Here is a 17511-nt window from a genome sequence, read left to right as displayed (position 1 = left end):
GCAAGCACCTCCGCTCAAACAGATGACGTGTAAAGCAGAACGCTTCGTACCACTTCGGCTAGAACGAATCTCCGACACGGTCAAGTCATCCGCAAAAGCCGATAATAGTAACTTCTTCTGGGACCGGAAAGACAACAATCCCATTATACATGACATTCTGTACTAAGGGAGCTAATATTGAACCCTATGGTACTCCCGCTGTGACGATGCTTTCTTCGAGGCTCACCAAATATTTAGAAGCACCTATATCAGCCAATGCTCCTTTAATTCTTTTCCAGTTGACCGAATTGTATGCATTTTTGACATGCAATGCCAACACGACACACCAATCACCAGAACTCACCGCGTCTTTTTCCAAATTCACCATTATAATTGGACCAATCGCCAAGTGGGCGTGCTGAGAGCCATACTGGCGCTTGTATTCTACCACCAGTTTTGGCAGTTCCCTCTCGGCGACTGGGGGTACCATGCATTCGCGCACTCGTTGAGTCGGACTACCGTTTACCTTCCTCTGTTTTGGTTATGAGGGAATAAAGTTGAAATAATTTCTTTCAAAGTCGCGGGCAGGTCACCTGAAGTGATTTTTGTAGCCTTTTTATAACCACTCTGTAGGTCTTTGCCCAAGGTTTATATCTGCATAATCGCACAATTGTTTGAAGCAATTCCGTAGCTGTATGTATGCCTCTTTTCGATGGTCGCTACTAAGTTTTCCCCTAATCCTCTGGCAATGTTTCATTGCCCGGAAACATGCGGCTCGCAAACTTATGATTTCGTCATTCGACTAGTAGTTGCCTACTGAGGAGCAATCGCCTTCTTGGCATAGTTGCATTGCGTGCTTTCGTCACCCAATGGGCGATCTGAGATGCTTTTTCTCTGGCAATACAGTTCAGGGATATGTCCTTGAGCACCGCGGAAAACGTGACCCCTTCAAAAACTTTCGTCGCATTCTTGCTCTCTTTTTTCAAGTTTGATTTCCGTGCAGAGTGCCTGGTTGTCACCGCCGGAGGCTTAGTTGAGGCTCATTTGTATCAACCACATTTGCGGTTTGCATCGAGGGCTGCCCTGTTCTCCGTGCATTTACTATTGCCTGCCGAACTTCCCCTCTTTGTACAGTGGACAATTTCAGTCAATTTCAGTCACATCTCCTGTTTTAATTCGACCTCCCATTCAAAATGGTGCAAACCTTCGTAATTGGATCAAAGCTAAGGTATCTAAAGCACTGCTTCAATGCTTCCTTAGCCGACACGCAACCCAGCCTATTCTTCTCTCTACCACCAACACCTTGAATGTGGTCTCCACCGGTAGATTAATAATAGCAGTTTGGGCTCTAACGCAAGCTTTATTTAGCCTTTTCACCGCTGACTTTTGTAGTCCGATAAAGCCGAACCTTTTCCATAGTGGTGATGATGATTGATGGAGATGGTGATGATTGCAGACTATTAGTGATCTCCTGCTAGCCTTTATATGGATGATGGTTGGTGAAGGTAAAACAAATCAGCTTCACTGGTATATCTGGATAATACCGGCACTATGAGCACTAAATCCGATGTAGTTCAATTTTGCAGCACTTGTATATATATATTTAGAGCCCTGCAATAAAAGCAAGCAGTTTGCAGACTAATTCGTTAGGATCTATGTAGAAACAACATATTGTTCAGATTTAATTTTTGCAATGCCTTCTAATTCTTGGATCCCCGTTTGTTTGGTAGAATATATAAAGTGATCCCCAAACGTCGAGAAAAATGGGATGAACCACCAACGAGATATACTGAGGTCTTCTGTACCAATGGTTCAAAAGTTTTGGAGGACCAGGCTACCGGTCTTTTAGAAGGAAGTATATGTGATTCCAAAAACAGCAAATCGCTTGATTGACAAACGATTAAAGAACAGGCACATCGCAAACTCCAGCGATAATCAAGTTGAACCGAGGCGCTGAGCAGTCTGATAGGCTCAAAAATTATCAAACAATGTAGGAATCGTTTGAATGCGATATCTAGATTCAATACGGTAGAACTACTCTTAGAATCTCGTTGCTGGGGTGCAGCAATTAGAATGTTAGCAACTAGGGTCCGCCAATAGTTACATCAGACAACATATTTTTGGTACTGATGGACTCCAGGTGTAGCCGGTAGCATTGTATCCTATTGCGGAAATCTTAGGATACGTGAATGAATCCAGCGTATTCCGTTAAACGGTGATGTCAAATACAGCGGAGACCAATGAATTAATTATCATCATCATCAACGGCGCAACAACCGGTATCCGGTCTAGGCCTGCCTTAATAAGGAACTCCAGACATCCCGGTTTTGCGCCGAGGTCCACCAATTCGATATCCCTAAAAGCTGTCTGGCGTCCTGACCTACGCCATCGCTCCATCTTAGGCAAGGTCTGCCTCATCTTCTTTTTGTAACATAGATATTGCCCTTATAGACTTTCCGGGCTGGATCATCCTCACCCATACGGATTAAGTGACCCGCCCACCGTAACCTATTGAGCCACGACCTGAAGGTCGTGGTATCGCTTATAGATTTCGTCGTTCTCTTTTTTTTTTTTTTGGGAGTAGGGTAGGTGAATGCGTTTACGCACAGAGTGTGAGACTACCGCAACAGCACGCTGTCGGACTACCAACTAAACACCTCCCTGTCATCAGAGAACTAGCCTGGAACCGTTTGACACATTACTTCGGGCTAGCCCTCCCGCTCTCCCGGCTTTGGGAGCCTTCAAGTCAGGGAATTCCTTTCACCAACGGGAGGGGAGGGGAGGAAAGGAGTTGTTAGTTCAGGGAACCCCTTATCGTCCGATCCCTCTGCCGGTCGAGTTCAATCTTCTTCGTAGTAAGAAGAGCCCGAACATAATGACAATGTTGTCTGGAGAGAGCTCCCCTGTGTCTGCATAAAGCTGCTGGCGGAGGCCGTCCCACCTCTCGCAAGAGAAAAAGGTGTGTTCAGCGTCATCCGCCACTCTATTGCAGAACACACAATCAGGAGATCGCGCCTCCCCAACCCTGTGCAGGTAAGACTAAAAACTTTCATGCCCACTTATAAGTTGGGTAAGGAAGTAATCAATCTCACCGTGCTTTCTGTTCAACCATGGGTCTAATTTGTCGATGAGTCGCGCAGTCCACTTGCCCCTTGGCTCATTTTGCCAAGAAAGTTGCCACTCGTTAAGGGTGCGTTGACGTTCTTCACGGGCAACCACTTCTCTTAAGTTTTCGCCCTTACGGCGGTAGATAGCTTTGCGCTCCTTGGCAAGGAGGGCAACGGGGATCACTCCCGCAATCACCATCACAGCCGGTTCGGAAACGGTGCGATAAGCAGACCCCACTCGCAAAGCTCCCCGCCTCTGCACTTGAGCGAGGCGTTTACGATGCACCTCCTTGTCAAGGGCATCAGCCCATACCTCCGCACCATAGAGAAGGACGGACTGCGTTGCTCCCATGAGGAGACGTCTCCTAGTTGATATAGGGCCCTCGACATTCGCCATTAGCCGACTCAAGGCCGCGACTCCTGCTGCAGCCCTGTCCGCGGCTGCTTTGATTTGCTCGAAGAAGCTCATCTTCGAGTCGAGCATTAAACCAAGGTACTTAATCGCTGGTTTTGACTCTATAGTCAACTCTCCGATCGATATGGGACGCAAGGTCGGGATTCTCCTTCTGGTCAGGATGACTTCTCTTCTTAGTCAGGATGACTACTTCGGTTTTTTCCAGCGCAAGGTTGAAACCGTGAGCAGTCATCCATCCGCTTACCCGTCGCATCAATATGCCAAGTCTGCTTTGCGCCTGTTCAACAGTGCGTCCGGCAACAAGTGCCGCAACGTTGTCTGCATAACCGACCAGGCGCGACTCTTCGGGCATATCGAGTCTCAGCAGACTATCGTAGGAAGCGTTCCAGAGGTCCGGCCCTAGGATGGATCCCTGCGCTACTCCCGACGTGATTTCCATCCTCCTCTGGCCCTGTAGCGTCTTATAGAACAGGGAGCGGTCTTTCAGATAATCCCTCAATATCCGCAAGAGATAGCTTGGCACGTGAAAGGAGTTCTCTAGTATGCCTAGCATATCTGTCCATCTTACGGAATTGAAGGCATTTCTGACGTCAAGCGTTATGAGGAGCACTATCCGTCGAGATCGGCGGCTGTGTGCCCCGGCTCGATTAAACGCATCTACGACCTCCATAAGAGCATCCACTGTAGATTTCCCTGTTCTGAACCCGAACTGCCTTGCGGATAAGTCCCCGGCAGCACGGATCGCTTCAGCGAGTCTACCCCTGATGAGCTTCTCGAGCACTTTTCCGGCCGTGTCAAGCATACACAGCGGTCGGTATGCAGACGGGAGCTCCGGGTCTCCTTTACCCTTACTGATCAACGCGAGTCTGGCCACTTTTCAGCGACAAGGAAAAATGCCCTCCTTCAAGCACGCCTTGAACGCTTCGAGCAGCAATTCTGGCCGTTGGTGAAACACCAGCTTATAAACTTCCGCCGGGATGCCATCAGAACCTGGCGCCTTCCTGTTTTTCATAGTGAGAACCGCTTCTTCGAGTTTTCCCATTGTGAAAAGGGGGCAATCCACGACGCTTTCCGCGCTATTCACTTCAACGCGTACAGGGCGTCTGGGGAACAATGCCCGCACAATGCGGTCCATCTGGTCGGTGCTCAATATGCAGGGCTTCCGCAGAGCCCCGATTTTCCGAGTGGCAAGCTTATAGCCTAGTCCCCACAGGTCATCATTCACCTCATTAACAAGATCTTGCCAGCCGCGAGCTTTGCTTTTATTTATAGCGCTGCGGAGTCTCCTTTTTGCTGATCTATATTGTGCCTTTATGGCACATGCCTCCTCGTTGGCGTACAAACGTTGTGCCAAACGGCGGAGCTTATGACACTCCTTCCGTAGGTCGGCAATTTCCGCCGTCCACCAGTACATAGAAGGCTTGTCGCGCCTGGGGCCTCTCCGTGGCATGGAAGCCTCACAGGCCGTCGTTATCAGATTCATCACTGAATTTACGATGGTGTCAGCTGCGACATCACCACCCCCCGGAGTGCCCCCCAGCGCGGCCCTACTTGCTCCAAGAGCTTCGACGAACCTTCCGATGTTCATCCTCGCGACATTCCACACGCAGGGGGAACGTCGTGTTGGCGCTCGCCGGCAAGTAGCGTCAAACACTTCGAACGCAATGTACTGATGATCACTTGCCGAGAAGTCCTCTAGTACTCACCACCCGTCCACCGATGATGCCAGAGATTCCGACGCAAAAGTGATGTCAGGAATGCTTCCTTCACAACCTGGGCGCCGAAACGTTGGCGTGGATCCGGTGTTTAAAATTACGAGCCCGGTTCTCGCCGCCAATTCCAGAATCCGTTTCCCTCTGGAGTCTGATTGAGGCATGCCCCATTCAAGAGCCCTGGCATTAAAATCATCGCCAACCAGGATTCGTCCCTCCGTGCTCGAAACGGCGTCCTCCAGAGCATCAAGCCGGCACCGAAAGTCCGGAATCGACTCATTCGGCGTCAGGTAAACGCTAAAAAACGTTATCCCTAAACACCGGATCCAGACAAATCCGTCCCCCGGCCTGCGGCAAGAACACGAAGTCGAACGTTGTCCCGAACCCAGATGGCAGCGGTGCCCGTCGATTTCGTCGTTATATAGGCTACGGAATCGTCCATCCTCATGTAGGGGGCCGAAAATTCTTCGGAGGATTCTTCTCTCGAACGCGGCCAATAGTTCGCAATTCTTCTCCCTAAGAACCCAAGTCTCCGAGGAATAAATGAGGACTGGGAAGATCATTGTCTTGTACAGTAAGAGCTTTGACCCTATGGTGAGATGTTTCGAGCGGAACAGTTTTTGTAAGCTGAAATAGGCTCTGTTGGCTAACAACAACCGTGCGTGGATTTCATCATCGTAGCTTTTATCGGTTGTGATTTTCGACCCTAAATAGGAGAAATTATCAACGTGCGATTTGATGTTGTTGGTTGGGTGGTTTTTGGTGCTGACGTTGTATGTTTTGCCTTCATTGATGTGCAGCCCAAGATCTCGCCCCCAATGGCCGCCTGCTCGATCTGGATGAAGGTAGAGTGTACATCTCCAGTTGTTCTTCCCATGATGTTGATATCGTCAGCATAGTCCAGTAGTTGGGTGGACTTAAAGCGGATCGTACCCGTGGCATTTACCTCAGCATCACAGATCACTTTCTCGAGGGCCAGGTTAAAGAAGACGCATGATAGGGCATCCGCTTTTCGTAGACCGTTGTTGATCTCGAATGGTCTTGAGAGTGATCCTGTTGCTTTTATCTGGCCTCACACATTGGTCAGGGTCAGCCCGGGATACCGAATTCTCTCATGGCCGTGTACAGTTTTACCCTGGCTATGCTATCATAGTCGATGAATAGATGGTGATACTGTTGTCCATATTCCAACAGTTTTTCTGATCTGTCGCTGATTTGCCTGGAGTGAAGCCTCTTTGGTATGGGCCAACGATGCTCTGGGCGTATGGGGCTATCCGGCCTAGCAGGATTGTAGGTGGTGTCGTTAATCGAGCTCGGAGCACCATGCCAACGAGATAGTGGTCCGAGTCTATATTGGCCCCCCTAGATGTTCTGACATTCATAATGGTTCTGGAAAAGAGAGACGCTCAAAGCTACAAATTTTCTCCTTTGAGTTTTAGAACGAGTTGAAGCATTTTTCCCGAAGCGGGAAGCGGTAACGGATAAAGCTTATGAACTTGCTTGAGGATATTCTCTTTAGCTGGATCCCATGGTATATTTCCCCTTTGATTCCACTATTCTAAAAATGTTCACACGTGGGAGGTCCTTTTGCCTGATAAACTCAATTTAATGCTTATAGCTTTAATCTATTTATTTACGGAAGATAGATAACCGCTCACAACTTAATGAGTTATGCTACAATCGCCCACTGGGAAGCGCACCTGGTGAAAGTCACAGCGATTCCCAACCGTAGGTAGTGGCAAGTTAATTATAGAAGACTCGTAGGTAGTTCTTATCCTGCATCAATTTACAGAAACCAATATATCCTACGAGATTGCATACAATTTCTATGCAAATCAAATTTGCAAACACTCTAATTTTTCTCAGATCCTTATTTCCAAGGGTACATTTAAAATTTATTCTCCCACCACAAGCATTCCTCCTCATCGCTTCCTAAGAAATGGCTTTAAAAAAGTAGTCCCTGGAGAAGTTGCACATATACCGGCTTCCAAGAGGTAAAAGTTTTAGCAGGAATTGTTAGAAAAAGTTGAAATAATGCCCCAGGCAACATTTTCCATGTTTATTAAGCTTCATCCTAATCACTTAGGACATGAGCGACAACGATAGGATTTATAGAGGTGATGCAAAACTGTTGGAGACAATTTAGCCAGAGCGAGATGTTTACTCGTGATATAACGTCAGCAGGACGTTTAGGAAGCTTTAGTTGGGCAGTTGTGTTGCCAAATTTTGGTGAATGGAAATTTTGAAAGGGAAACATAAACAGGACTATTTAGATATGGTTACTAAAAGTTGCACTGCTTTCTTTTCAGTTTTATAGAGGGACGAAATCTGATACTTCTCATTTTAGCATCAGCCTCTAACCCTTACCAAACTTGTTTCCAGAAGTTTCATTTTAACATATCCTTGCATGCATAATGATCTCCAGAAAACAAATCGGCCAAATTCTTTAACCACCGAAATTCACCCCAATCAGTCCCACAACTGCGTGGTAACTCTCCGTCGTACAAGAGCGCAACGAGTGTCCTTGGGCATTTATGTAAAGTGCTCTTTAATAGTTCCCGGTTTTATTTTTGCCTCAATATATCCTTGTTTTCTTCTCTTTGCAGTCGAACTCAAATGGCAACTTTGATTGTGATGCTGTCATTGTTTACGACATCACTGGCGGCGGTAATTACATATGATGCTCCTAAGAACATAGGACTTGTGGTAAGCTCTTGTACCCTTCGAAGCGGGTGTTAAGGACATCACAAATCATATTTTCATATAACTTTTTTTGTGTGTTGTGTTGTTCCATTCCATTTTATAGGGGTCTAATGGAATCAATGATGACTTCAATGAAAACAAGGGACTATTGGACTTGGTCGCATCCAATTCAAGTCTTTTGGAGCTGATAGGGAATTCCAGTGGAGGCGTTATAACAGTTCCCGATTACGTGAGGTAAGCAGATTTTCACTGAAATAATGGGGTTGTAGCATGTTTATGGGAAAAGTGCTGGGAGCCATATGTGAAGCACGTTGGAAGTTATTGGTATGTAAATTGCTTGAAACAAGTACTTGAGTGTGCTTAGGGAGCTACTGGAATTGTCTGTAGGGGGAAGAAATTGAATTGTGAAAAATTGATCAAACTACTAAGTACACTTGAATGTATGTACTTCCTTAGAAATTCTATGAATCGTGACTGAAGAAAGTTTATAGTTGAGAGCGAAAAATGTTAGAGTTCAGGGCAGGTCTGCCGAGAAGCCCAAAGTTTCCTCAGAGGCCTGGAATAGAAATGTCAATCCAAAAAGGGATAATAGGGGCACTGGCATAATTTTCGCTCTAGAACTTGTGGCGCAGCAGGATTAACAACATTCGAATTTTATTTCAACTTGCGTGGTAACATTAGCTTTTGGAGATGTCAGTGGGCAATAAAGATGCGACAGGCCCATCGGACCCTCAGGTGACCACCTCTCGCTGTGCGCGTCCCTCCATTTTCGCGGCGGAACCCGGAGTTGTGGTTCGTCCATCTGGAAGCACAGTTCTAGATGTCCGGAATAATGGCGGATGCGACCCGGTTCGTTTATGCGATAGTAGGTCTGGATGAGGAGTCCATCCTACTGGTGATCGACGTAGGAAAGTCGGCCTCTTACACTCTTCTGAAGACCGAGTTGATCAAGCGCCTGTCGGTACGTGAGTCAGCTAAACTGGATCACTTGCTGGCAGGCTTAACATTGGGCGATCGAACTCCCATGCAAATGGCTTCGCGAAATGAAGCAATTGGGTGGGAGCAAGATCGACAATGACTTGATAAAGTCGCTCTAGCTGCGTCGACTCCCGGAGGGCACCCAGGGGGTCCTCGCGTGCGTCTCCGGTTCTTTGGAGGCACGGGCAGCTGTGGCCGACAAGGTGCACGAGGACGAAATTGGCGAGCTGAAGCGCGAGATAGCCGCCTTAGCAGCCAGTATGAATGAAATGCGGGCGACGCTGGACGCTCAGCGTTCGGGCGGCAGGTCACGAGCTCGCTCGTGGTCTGCTGCTCGAAAAAGGCGATCGGGTAAGAGGTCGTCAGGACAGCCTACGGACCGAAGCATTTGTTGATACCATCGTAGATTCGGCGATAAAGCTACCAGATGTACACTCCCGTGTAAATTCGCGCCTCCAACAAAAAAACTAGGTCCGCTGGGGATCCTGACAACAGCCACCCAGAACGCAGCGCCACGTCGCCTAACGATTTTTGATCCCCTCAGCAGGCGCAACTGCCTCGTAGATACTGGTGCGGAGGTTTCGGGTCTTCCCGTACCCCGGCTATTTCCGCAACCATTGAAACTGGCGGCAGCAAATTCCTCCCGAATCAACACCTACGGGTATAGGCAAATGGGCGTGAGTTTTGGCTTGCGTAGGACGTTTTCGTGGCGATTCATCCTGGCGGATGTCAGCTTCCCCATACTAGGCGCAGACTTCTTGTGACGTTATGGGTTGCTGGTGGATTTGCAAAACAAATCTCTTATAGATCCCACGACCAACCTTAATTCGTCGGGCCAAATGCCATCTCACCCAAGTAACAATCTTTCCGTACTTTTAGAAGACATGACCGACTCTCGTGTTCGGGCACTTTTCCAAAAGTTCAGCCAGATTACTACCGATTGTAGTCTCTCAAAACCAATAAAGCACAATGTGCAGCACCACATTAACACCACTGGTTCCCCGATCTTCTCGAAAGCGCGTCCTCTATCACCCCAGAAACTGGCTATTGCGCGGAAAGAATTTCAGTAGTTTTTTCAACAGGGTATCTGTAGACCTTCATACAGCTGTTGGTCTTCCCCACTGCATATGGTCCCTAAGCCAAACGGCGAAAGCCGCCCCTGTGGAGATTACAGAAGGCTAAATGCACAGACTGTTCCAGACCGATGTCAAATTCCGCCCATCCACGACGCATCATCTCGCGAATTGCCGCATCTTTTTGACCTTGGATTTAGCCAAGGCATATCATAAAATCCCTGTCGCTCCAGAAGACATACCAAAGACAGCAATATGCACACCCTTTGGACTCTTCCAATTCACCCAGATGACTTTCGGATTGTGCAATGCGGCGCAAACCTTTCAAAGGTTCATTCACTCGGTCCTGTGAAACCTCGATTTATGTTTCGTGAACTTGGATGATGTTTTGGTTGCTTCTTCCACAGAGTCTGAGCACTTAGCCCTTCTCGAGTGCATTTCTCAACGTCTCCTTGAGGCCGGGTTAGTCCTAAATGTTGAGACATGCAAATTTCTTCACACACAGGTGAGACTCCTCGGCCACTCCATCTCCCCTGAAGCCCGACCCAGACAAGGTGCAAGCAATTACAAGCTTCCCGCGTTCGAGGACATTGAAGGAGTTTAGGAGGTTCTTGGGCATGCTAAACTGCTATCGTCGTTTCCTGCCCAAGGCAGGACCCAAAACAAAGGACACACGAGAGATTGTGTGGTCTGAAGAGGCTGTCAGCGCGTTTGACAGATCCCCTCAACAGCTGGTCGACGCTACACTCTTGGCATTTCCTCTACAAAATGCACCCCTAGCCGTTTTTGTTGATGCTTCCGACATCGCAGTAGGTGCTGCTCTTCACCAAAAAGTGAATCAAGTCTGGCAGCCGTTGAGCTTTTTCTATAAGCAGTTTCTTATCGCAGTAGGTGCTGCTCTTCACCAAAAAGTGAATCAAGTCTGGCAGCGTTGAGCTTTTTCTGTAAGCAGTTGAACCCCGCTCAACGGAATTACAGTACCTACGATCGAGAACTGCTCGCCGCGAACTTGAGCATCAAATACTTCCGTTTCTCCCTAGAAGGCAGGCCGTTCACAGTGTCCACGGACTATAAGCCTCTCACGTATGCTTTGAAACAAAAGCCCGACAAAGCGTCCCCTCGTCAGCTTCGACGCCTGAGCTTTATAAGCCAGTTTACGTCAGACATCCAGCACGTGTTCAGCAAGGACAACATAGTTGCTGACGCTTTGTCTCGTGTCTCAGAGGTTAACATCCCTGCCTCACTCGACTTCTCGGCTTTTAAAAAGGCGCAGCAGGATGACGCAGTACTTCAGAGCCTCAAATCCAACCCCAAATACAAATTTCGGGAGTTGCCCATCTCCGGCTCGAACCTCTCTCTCTGCCGCGAATACTCGGAAAAGGGACCCAGGCCATACATTCCGGCCACCTTTCGCAAGGAAGTGTTCCACGTGGTTCACGACTTAGCGCATCCAGGCATCGGGACAACGGTTAGTCACCGAAAAATACTTCTGTCCCTCCATGAGCAAGGATGTCAACTCCTGGGCCAGAGAGTAAGATGCCAGAAGTGTAAAGTCATCAGGCATGTAAGGAAAGAAGTGGGCTCATTCCCCCACGCTACCAAGCGGTTCTACACCATACACCTCGACATAGTAGGCCGCTTGCGAGACTCGCACGGTTTCAAGTATTGCCTCACAATCATCGACAGGTTTACGCGGTGGCCTGAAGCAATACCTCTGAAGGACATTACGGCGCAATCTTGTGCCGAAGCCTTCTATCAAGAGTGGATCCCTCACTTTGGCATCCCTGTAGTGGTCATCACTGACCAGGGAATGCAATCTCATCATCATCAACGGCGCAACAACCGGTATCCGGTCTAGGCCTGCCTTAATAAGGAACCCCAGACATCCCGGTTTTGCGCCGAGGTCCAGCAATTCGATATCCCTAAAAGCTGTCTGGCGTCCTGGCCCACGCCATCGCTCCATCTTAGGCAGGGTCTGCCTCGTCTTCTTTTCCTACCATAGATATTGCCCTTATAGACTTTCCGGGTGGGATCATCCTCATCCATACGGATTAAGTGACCCGCCCACCGTAACCTATTGAGCCGGATTTTATCCACAACCGGACGGTCATGGTATCGCTCATAGATTTCGTCATTGTGTAGGCTACGGAATCGTCCATCCTCATGTAGGGAGCCAAAAATTCTTCGGAGGATTCTTCTCTCGAACGCGGCCAAGAGTTCGCAATTTTTCTTGCTAAGAACCCAAGTTTCCGAGGAATACATGAGGACTGGCAAGATCATAGTCTTGTACAGTAAGAGCTTTGACCCTATGGTGAGACGTTTTGAGCGGAACAGTCTTTGTAAGCTGAAGTAGGCTCTGTTGGCCGACAACAACCGTGCGCGGATTTCATCATCGTAGTTGTTATCGGTTGTGATTTTCGACCCTAGCGCATCCCCTTGTCGTAGACCGTTGTTGATGTCGAATGGTCTTGAGAGTGATCCTGCTGCTTTTATCTGGCCTCGCACATTGGTCAGGGTCAGCCTAGTCAGTCTTATTAATTTCGTCGGGATACCGAATTCTCTCATGGCCGTGTACAGTTTTACCCTGGCTATGCTATCATAGGCGGCTTTAAAGTCGATGAACAGATGGTGCAACTGTTGCCCATATTCCAACAGTTTTTCCATCGCCTGCCGCAGAGAGAAAATCTGATCTGTTGCTGATTTGCCTGGAGTGAAGCCTCTTTGGTATGGGCCAATGATGTTCTGGGCGTATGGGGCTATCCGGCCTAGCAAGATAGTGGAGAATATTTTATAGATGGTACTCAGCAACGTGATACCTCTATAATTGCTGCACTGTGTGATATCTCCCTTTTTATGTATGAGACAGATTATGCCTCGCTGCCAATCGTCAGGCATTGATTCGCTGTCCCATACCTTGAGCACAAGTTGATGAACCACTTGGTGTAACTGGTCGCCTCCATATTTAACCAATTCGGCTGTAATTCCATCGGCTCCTGGCGACTTATGATTTTGAATGCAATTTGAGTCCACCCTTTTCTCGAAGTTAGGCAAACTCCTGGGTTTCAAACGCCAGCGGACTACGGCATACAACTCGCAGTCCAGTGGGAATCTAGAACATTGGCACCGGACGCTGAAAGCCGCCATTATGGCACGCAAAGATCCGTCCTGGACTCAGGTCTTACCTCTCGCCCTACTCGGCCTACGAACAACCCGCCGAGAGGAATTTGCTGGCAGCCCCGCGGAGCTAGTATACGGGGAGAAACCAAGGCTCCCAAGTGATCCAGTCTTCGACAAGAGATCAGGTCTCACAGAGTCGGGATTATTGCGTCTGCTGAGGCACAATCTTCGACACATCAAAGCCAGACCTCCCACCCGACACTCGTCTGCACCTGCCTGTGCGTCCAAGGAGCTGGAAACGTGTACTCACGTCCTGGTCAAGACGGATGCCGTCCGGAAGCCGCTGCAGCCTTCAAGGCCCGTACCGTGTTCTCGAGCGGGGAGAGCATTTCTTCCAGCTCGAGATCGGAGGATACAAAAACGCGGTCTCCCTATCCAGGCTGAAGCCCGTGTGGCTCCAAAACAAAGTCGCGTTTGCTTCGCGGAATGATGAAGAATACAGTTGCGGCTTCTCTCGTTGAAACCCCTAGGTTTCATCTGGGGGCAAACTTGTATCTATGGAATAAATTAAATGCCCATTTCACTCGTTCCTGTGATAGTACTTTCCATGCCAGATTTCAGTCTCTCGGTTGAGAGCTGTATACACTTGTTGGCCCCGAGATTAGATTTTGGGTGCTGCCGGCGAAATGCACTTGAAGCAAATGGTTTGCCGTTTCTTCCTCGTTTTCTGTATACCTCCCGTTCTGTAAACGTAAATAACCCAGCTTTTAGCTCGTTCTTTAGAAGAATCCGCTTCAGCTTTGAGATTGCCTCAAGAAAGTTAGTCTCTCCGCAAAAGCGTAACCATGATGATCGTTTAGCAGCTCTTCTTTAGAGTCTTCTGTGCCTCTTTTTAGCGATTCCAGATGACGGCTGAATCACAATTCAGGAGCAACCTTGTCACTCTCCTCTGTTTTTCCAAATCCGAATTCCACCATGGTGCTTTACTCTTCTTTGGCATCTTGAGTGGACAGCTTTCTTCGAAAGCTGCTAGTTATGATCATCTGGGTTGTCTTATCAATTACAGTAATAGGTTTGATGCGCCTCCCAGGGATCGTGACTCGACCGCTCATTTCTATACGTCGCCTAATCTGTCTTCCGCAGATTCCGAAATGGAGTGGGTGGAGGTGGATCTATGCTCATTATGAAATCAATGCGTCTGCGATCCGAGAGTGTGTTATCGTTTGATAATCTCGACTTTCCGACCACAGCCGTGATATCAGGGGATGCCACCGTGATGTCAATGACCTCTCACCTGACCACGTTGAGGAAAGTGGGTTCATTGCCCAAATTAAGGATCTGCAAATGGGTTCCTACTAGATACTCTAGTAGTCGCGATCCTCTTGTATTGATGTTGGAACTTCCCCAACATATGCGGTGAGCGTTCACATCACATCCTGCTTTTCCCTTCAAGCCTTTACTTTTCGCATATTGGTTAGCTCTGATGAATGTTCCACTGGGAACTTCACCTGCGTCCTAGGGGAAATATGCAGAGCACCATAGTATCTCTTTATCTCTCTGCTGACTTTTTATGGTTAGTTTAGCCAATGTACCACATTAGCCTGAAAGTCTTTTGAGACTACCGTGCGGAGGCGGGGTCGATCACTCCCATTGAAATACAGCAGGTCAGCATGTTGGAAGTTTAGGCCCCTAACTATCCCACCAACAAACCATGGTTCTTGTATGAGGTATGAGGTACGCCAGGAATAGAGTCTGACATCGCGCCGAAGACCTTCCAAATGCTCGCTTTCTCCAACTCGACCCGGGATTCCAACCATGTAAGCTGGACATTCTGGGCAGAAGCGAAGTAAGATGGTGGGTCTCTGAAGAGTACTCCTCTTGCTCTTGCAGTCAATGGCAATGTGTACTCTGGAAAGCCAAGTGGAAGCAGACGCATCTGGTACCAGATTGCCTCTGACATCACCGTAAGGTGCGGTATGTTGACCTTGGAGTTTCTGATATACTTTTCGTGGCAAGATCCGATCCAGGTTAAGGAGCATCACAATTGTACAATGGTATGCACCATCTTCCGATATACTGGAGAAGGACGCTTTCTATAAGCAGCTATACGTAGTTCAGGAGAGGATTACTAAAGGTAACGTTGTGATCGCGATGGATGCTCTTGGGGACCGTAACGATAATGGTGGGGGGTTCGTGGATTTCTGCAGTATTGACCACCTCGTCATTGGTGGTACATTGTTCAATCAAAAAGTCTGCCATAATGTCAATTGGGTTTTAGCTGACCGACACCATACGAGCAATCAGATCGACCACTTTACGACCAGAAGTAGATTTAGTAATTGTAACTCCTGCATTCAGCACGTGCGTAACAAGAGAGGCGCTGACATCGGCCAGGATGGATCGCTATCTGATGGCCACTTACCTTTGCTTTTATGTTACGTCGCCACTCCCCGTAGCGTTAGATAGCTGCGACCCCTAAGTTGAACGTCGACCACTTATATGATCCAGCTGTCGATCAACAGTCGAAGATGTATCTTACTGATGGTCAGGATCGGTTACTGACCGTCAGGAAGATACACTGAGTAACCCGCCTTAAAAATGGGGGGGGGGAGTTCTACGTGGTGACAAAAGAGAATTTGCTATTGCGCTGATCAGCAAAGCCAAAAATGCCACAGACCGTAATGATTTCGAAACTGTATACCGCAACACGAAAGAACTTGCGTGTGACCACAAATCTTTCCATTGTCCTGCGAAGGATGTAAAAGTCGGTTCCCCATCTACGATGACAAGCGACTCAAGAAGTTTACAGAGCACTTTACCAAGGCTCTTGATCGAATGGGGATATGGAATGTTCCTCCCAGCAAAAAAATAATAATTTCGGCCATCAATACACTCAAACAGAATAAAGCCAATGAGCTTGATGGTCTTGCCCCCGTAGACTAATTCATCGGAGTTACTGCAGATTCATTACTTCCACTCGTACGGAAATCTTTGGACCTTTCCCAGAGGGTCGAAAAAGTCGATGATCGTATGATTTCAAAGAAGGTCGTTTTAAGTGTTGGGTAGGTATCTACGTGTCCCCTTCCTTCGTATAGGCAATAGCTAAACTAATCCTGGAACGTATCAAAGAGAACCTCGAAATCCTGATCGACAGAGAACAGGCTGCTTCCCGCTCCGGATCCCCTGCAATGATTACATCAACATCCTACGAATTATTTTGGAACATTGTACATCGATTTCTAAGAAGCTTTCGATGGTGTTAACAGGGAGTGTGTCTGGCGTGCTGTACACAGGTGGGGCACTGCGGAGAAACTAATCGCTGTTATCAGAGCGACATATGATTGCAATCAATGGAAGATGCGTGTAGCATCGAGATAATATCTCAGAGGAATTGAGGTCAAAGAGTTGCATCTTACATCAACACCAAGATCACGTTGGAACTCTAGAGAAGGAGCGTGGGCATATCGGGAAGTCTGTCATTTACCCAATCAATTAAAACAAAACAGTCCGTACTTTATTAAAAATACATATATATAAACATTTCATGATAAATTTTGAATGAACTCTTTTCAAATTGCATTCTCAGTATAACTATATCTGTGCCTCTCATGCATCCTTTACATATTAACAATTTTATTCATAGAACTTCACTGTGTATTTATAGGAACCCTTCTGATCTATCAATTTCCAAACGGGCCCCAAGTGGATTCATGGGAATGCGTGGCAAAAAGGATGATGAATATTCGGACTACGTGGGACAAGACCCAAATTTTGAGGAAAGGGGTCCCTTTAAATTTGGGAAAATATTTGGGATATTTAGAAAAAAACCCGGGAAGTTTCCAGGCATGGTCCGTGTTAAACCGAACAAACGATTTCCGCTAGGTTTTACAGGTGAGTTTTGTTTGCTTGAATAGATTTTATAAATAGTTGTTATCAACTTTTCTGTGAATTGATTTACTGTAGCCTGGTTAAGTGGAACACAACATCACGTTTCACGCTACTATTTTGTTTGTCATTTTATCTAGCTTGGTTTTGTGAAGTAAAAATAGATTGATATTTCCAGGACCAGTTGTCCTTTCCTAGTAAATCTTAATTTAAGTTACTTACTCTCCCACTGGAGAGACTGTTTGAGCGCCATATGCGTGAAAAGGCGCTGAGGTCGCACCTACTGAACGAGTACCAACATACTTACCAACGTGGAAAGTCCTGTAAGACTTCTCTTCATTCTTTGATTTTCAATATAGAGCAGAAAGGACGTAATTCTGAGAGCCGAGAGCACGATGGTGGTATTCGTGGATATTGAAGGGGCCTTTGACTATGCACCTCTCCAAAAACTTTGTGGTGCCACCAGAGAGCATGATGTCAATGACACTTTAGTTAAGTATGCAGTCCTAACGTAAAAGTAGCTGTAAACTCAAGGTGTCGAT

General features: G+C 47.4%; 1 protein-coding gene across 3 annotated transcripts in view; it reads left to right on the top strand.

Moving 5' to 3' along the window:
• LOC119659894 (tachykinins) overlaps nucleotides 1-17511 on the top strand; it is a 155281-nt gene that overhangs the window by 76645 nt on the left and 61125 nt on the right. For all 3 annotated transcript variants that reach the window (XM_038068218.1, XM_038068219.1, XM_038068217.1), the window contains exons 2-4: nucleotides 7820-7919; nucleotides 8020-8150; nucleotides 16749-16975. In XM_038068218.1, the coding sequence (XP_037924146.1) occupies nucleotides 7830-7919; nucleotides 8020-8150; nucleotides 16749-16975 (448 nt within the window). In that variant the 5' untranslated portion in view covers nucleotides 7820-7829. The remainder of the gene's footprint in view (nucleotides 1-7819; nucleotides 7920-8019; nucleotides 8151-16748; nucleotides 16976-17511) is intronic.

The sequence above is a fragment of the Hermetia illucens genome, chromosome 6 (genome assembly GCF_905115235.1).
Source record: "Hermetia illucens chromosome 6, iHerIll2.2.curated.20191125, whole genome shotgun sequence".
In the NCBI taxonomy this organism is placed as follows: Eukaryota; Metazoa; Arthropoda; class Insecta; order Diptera; family Stratiomyidae; genus Hermetia; species Hermetia illucens.
Note: the sequence above shows the minus strand (reverse complement) of the source record. Positions and strands in the feature narration are given on the sequence as shown.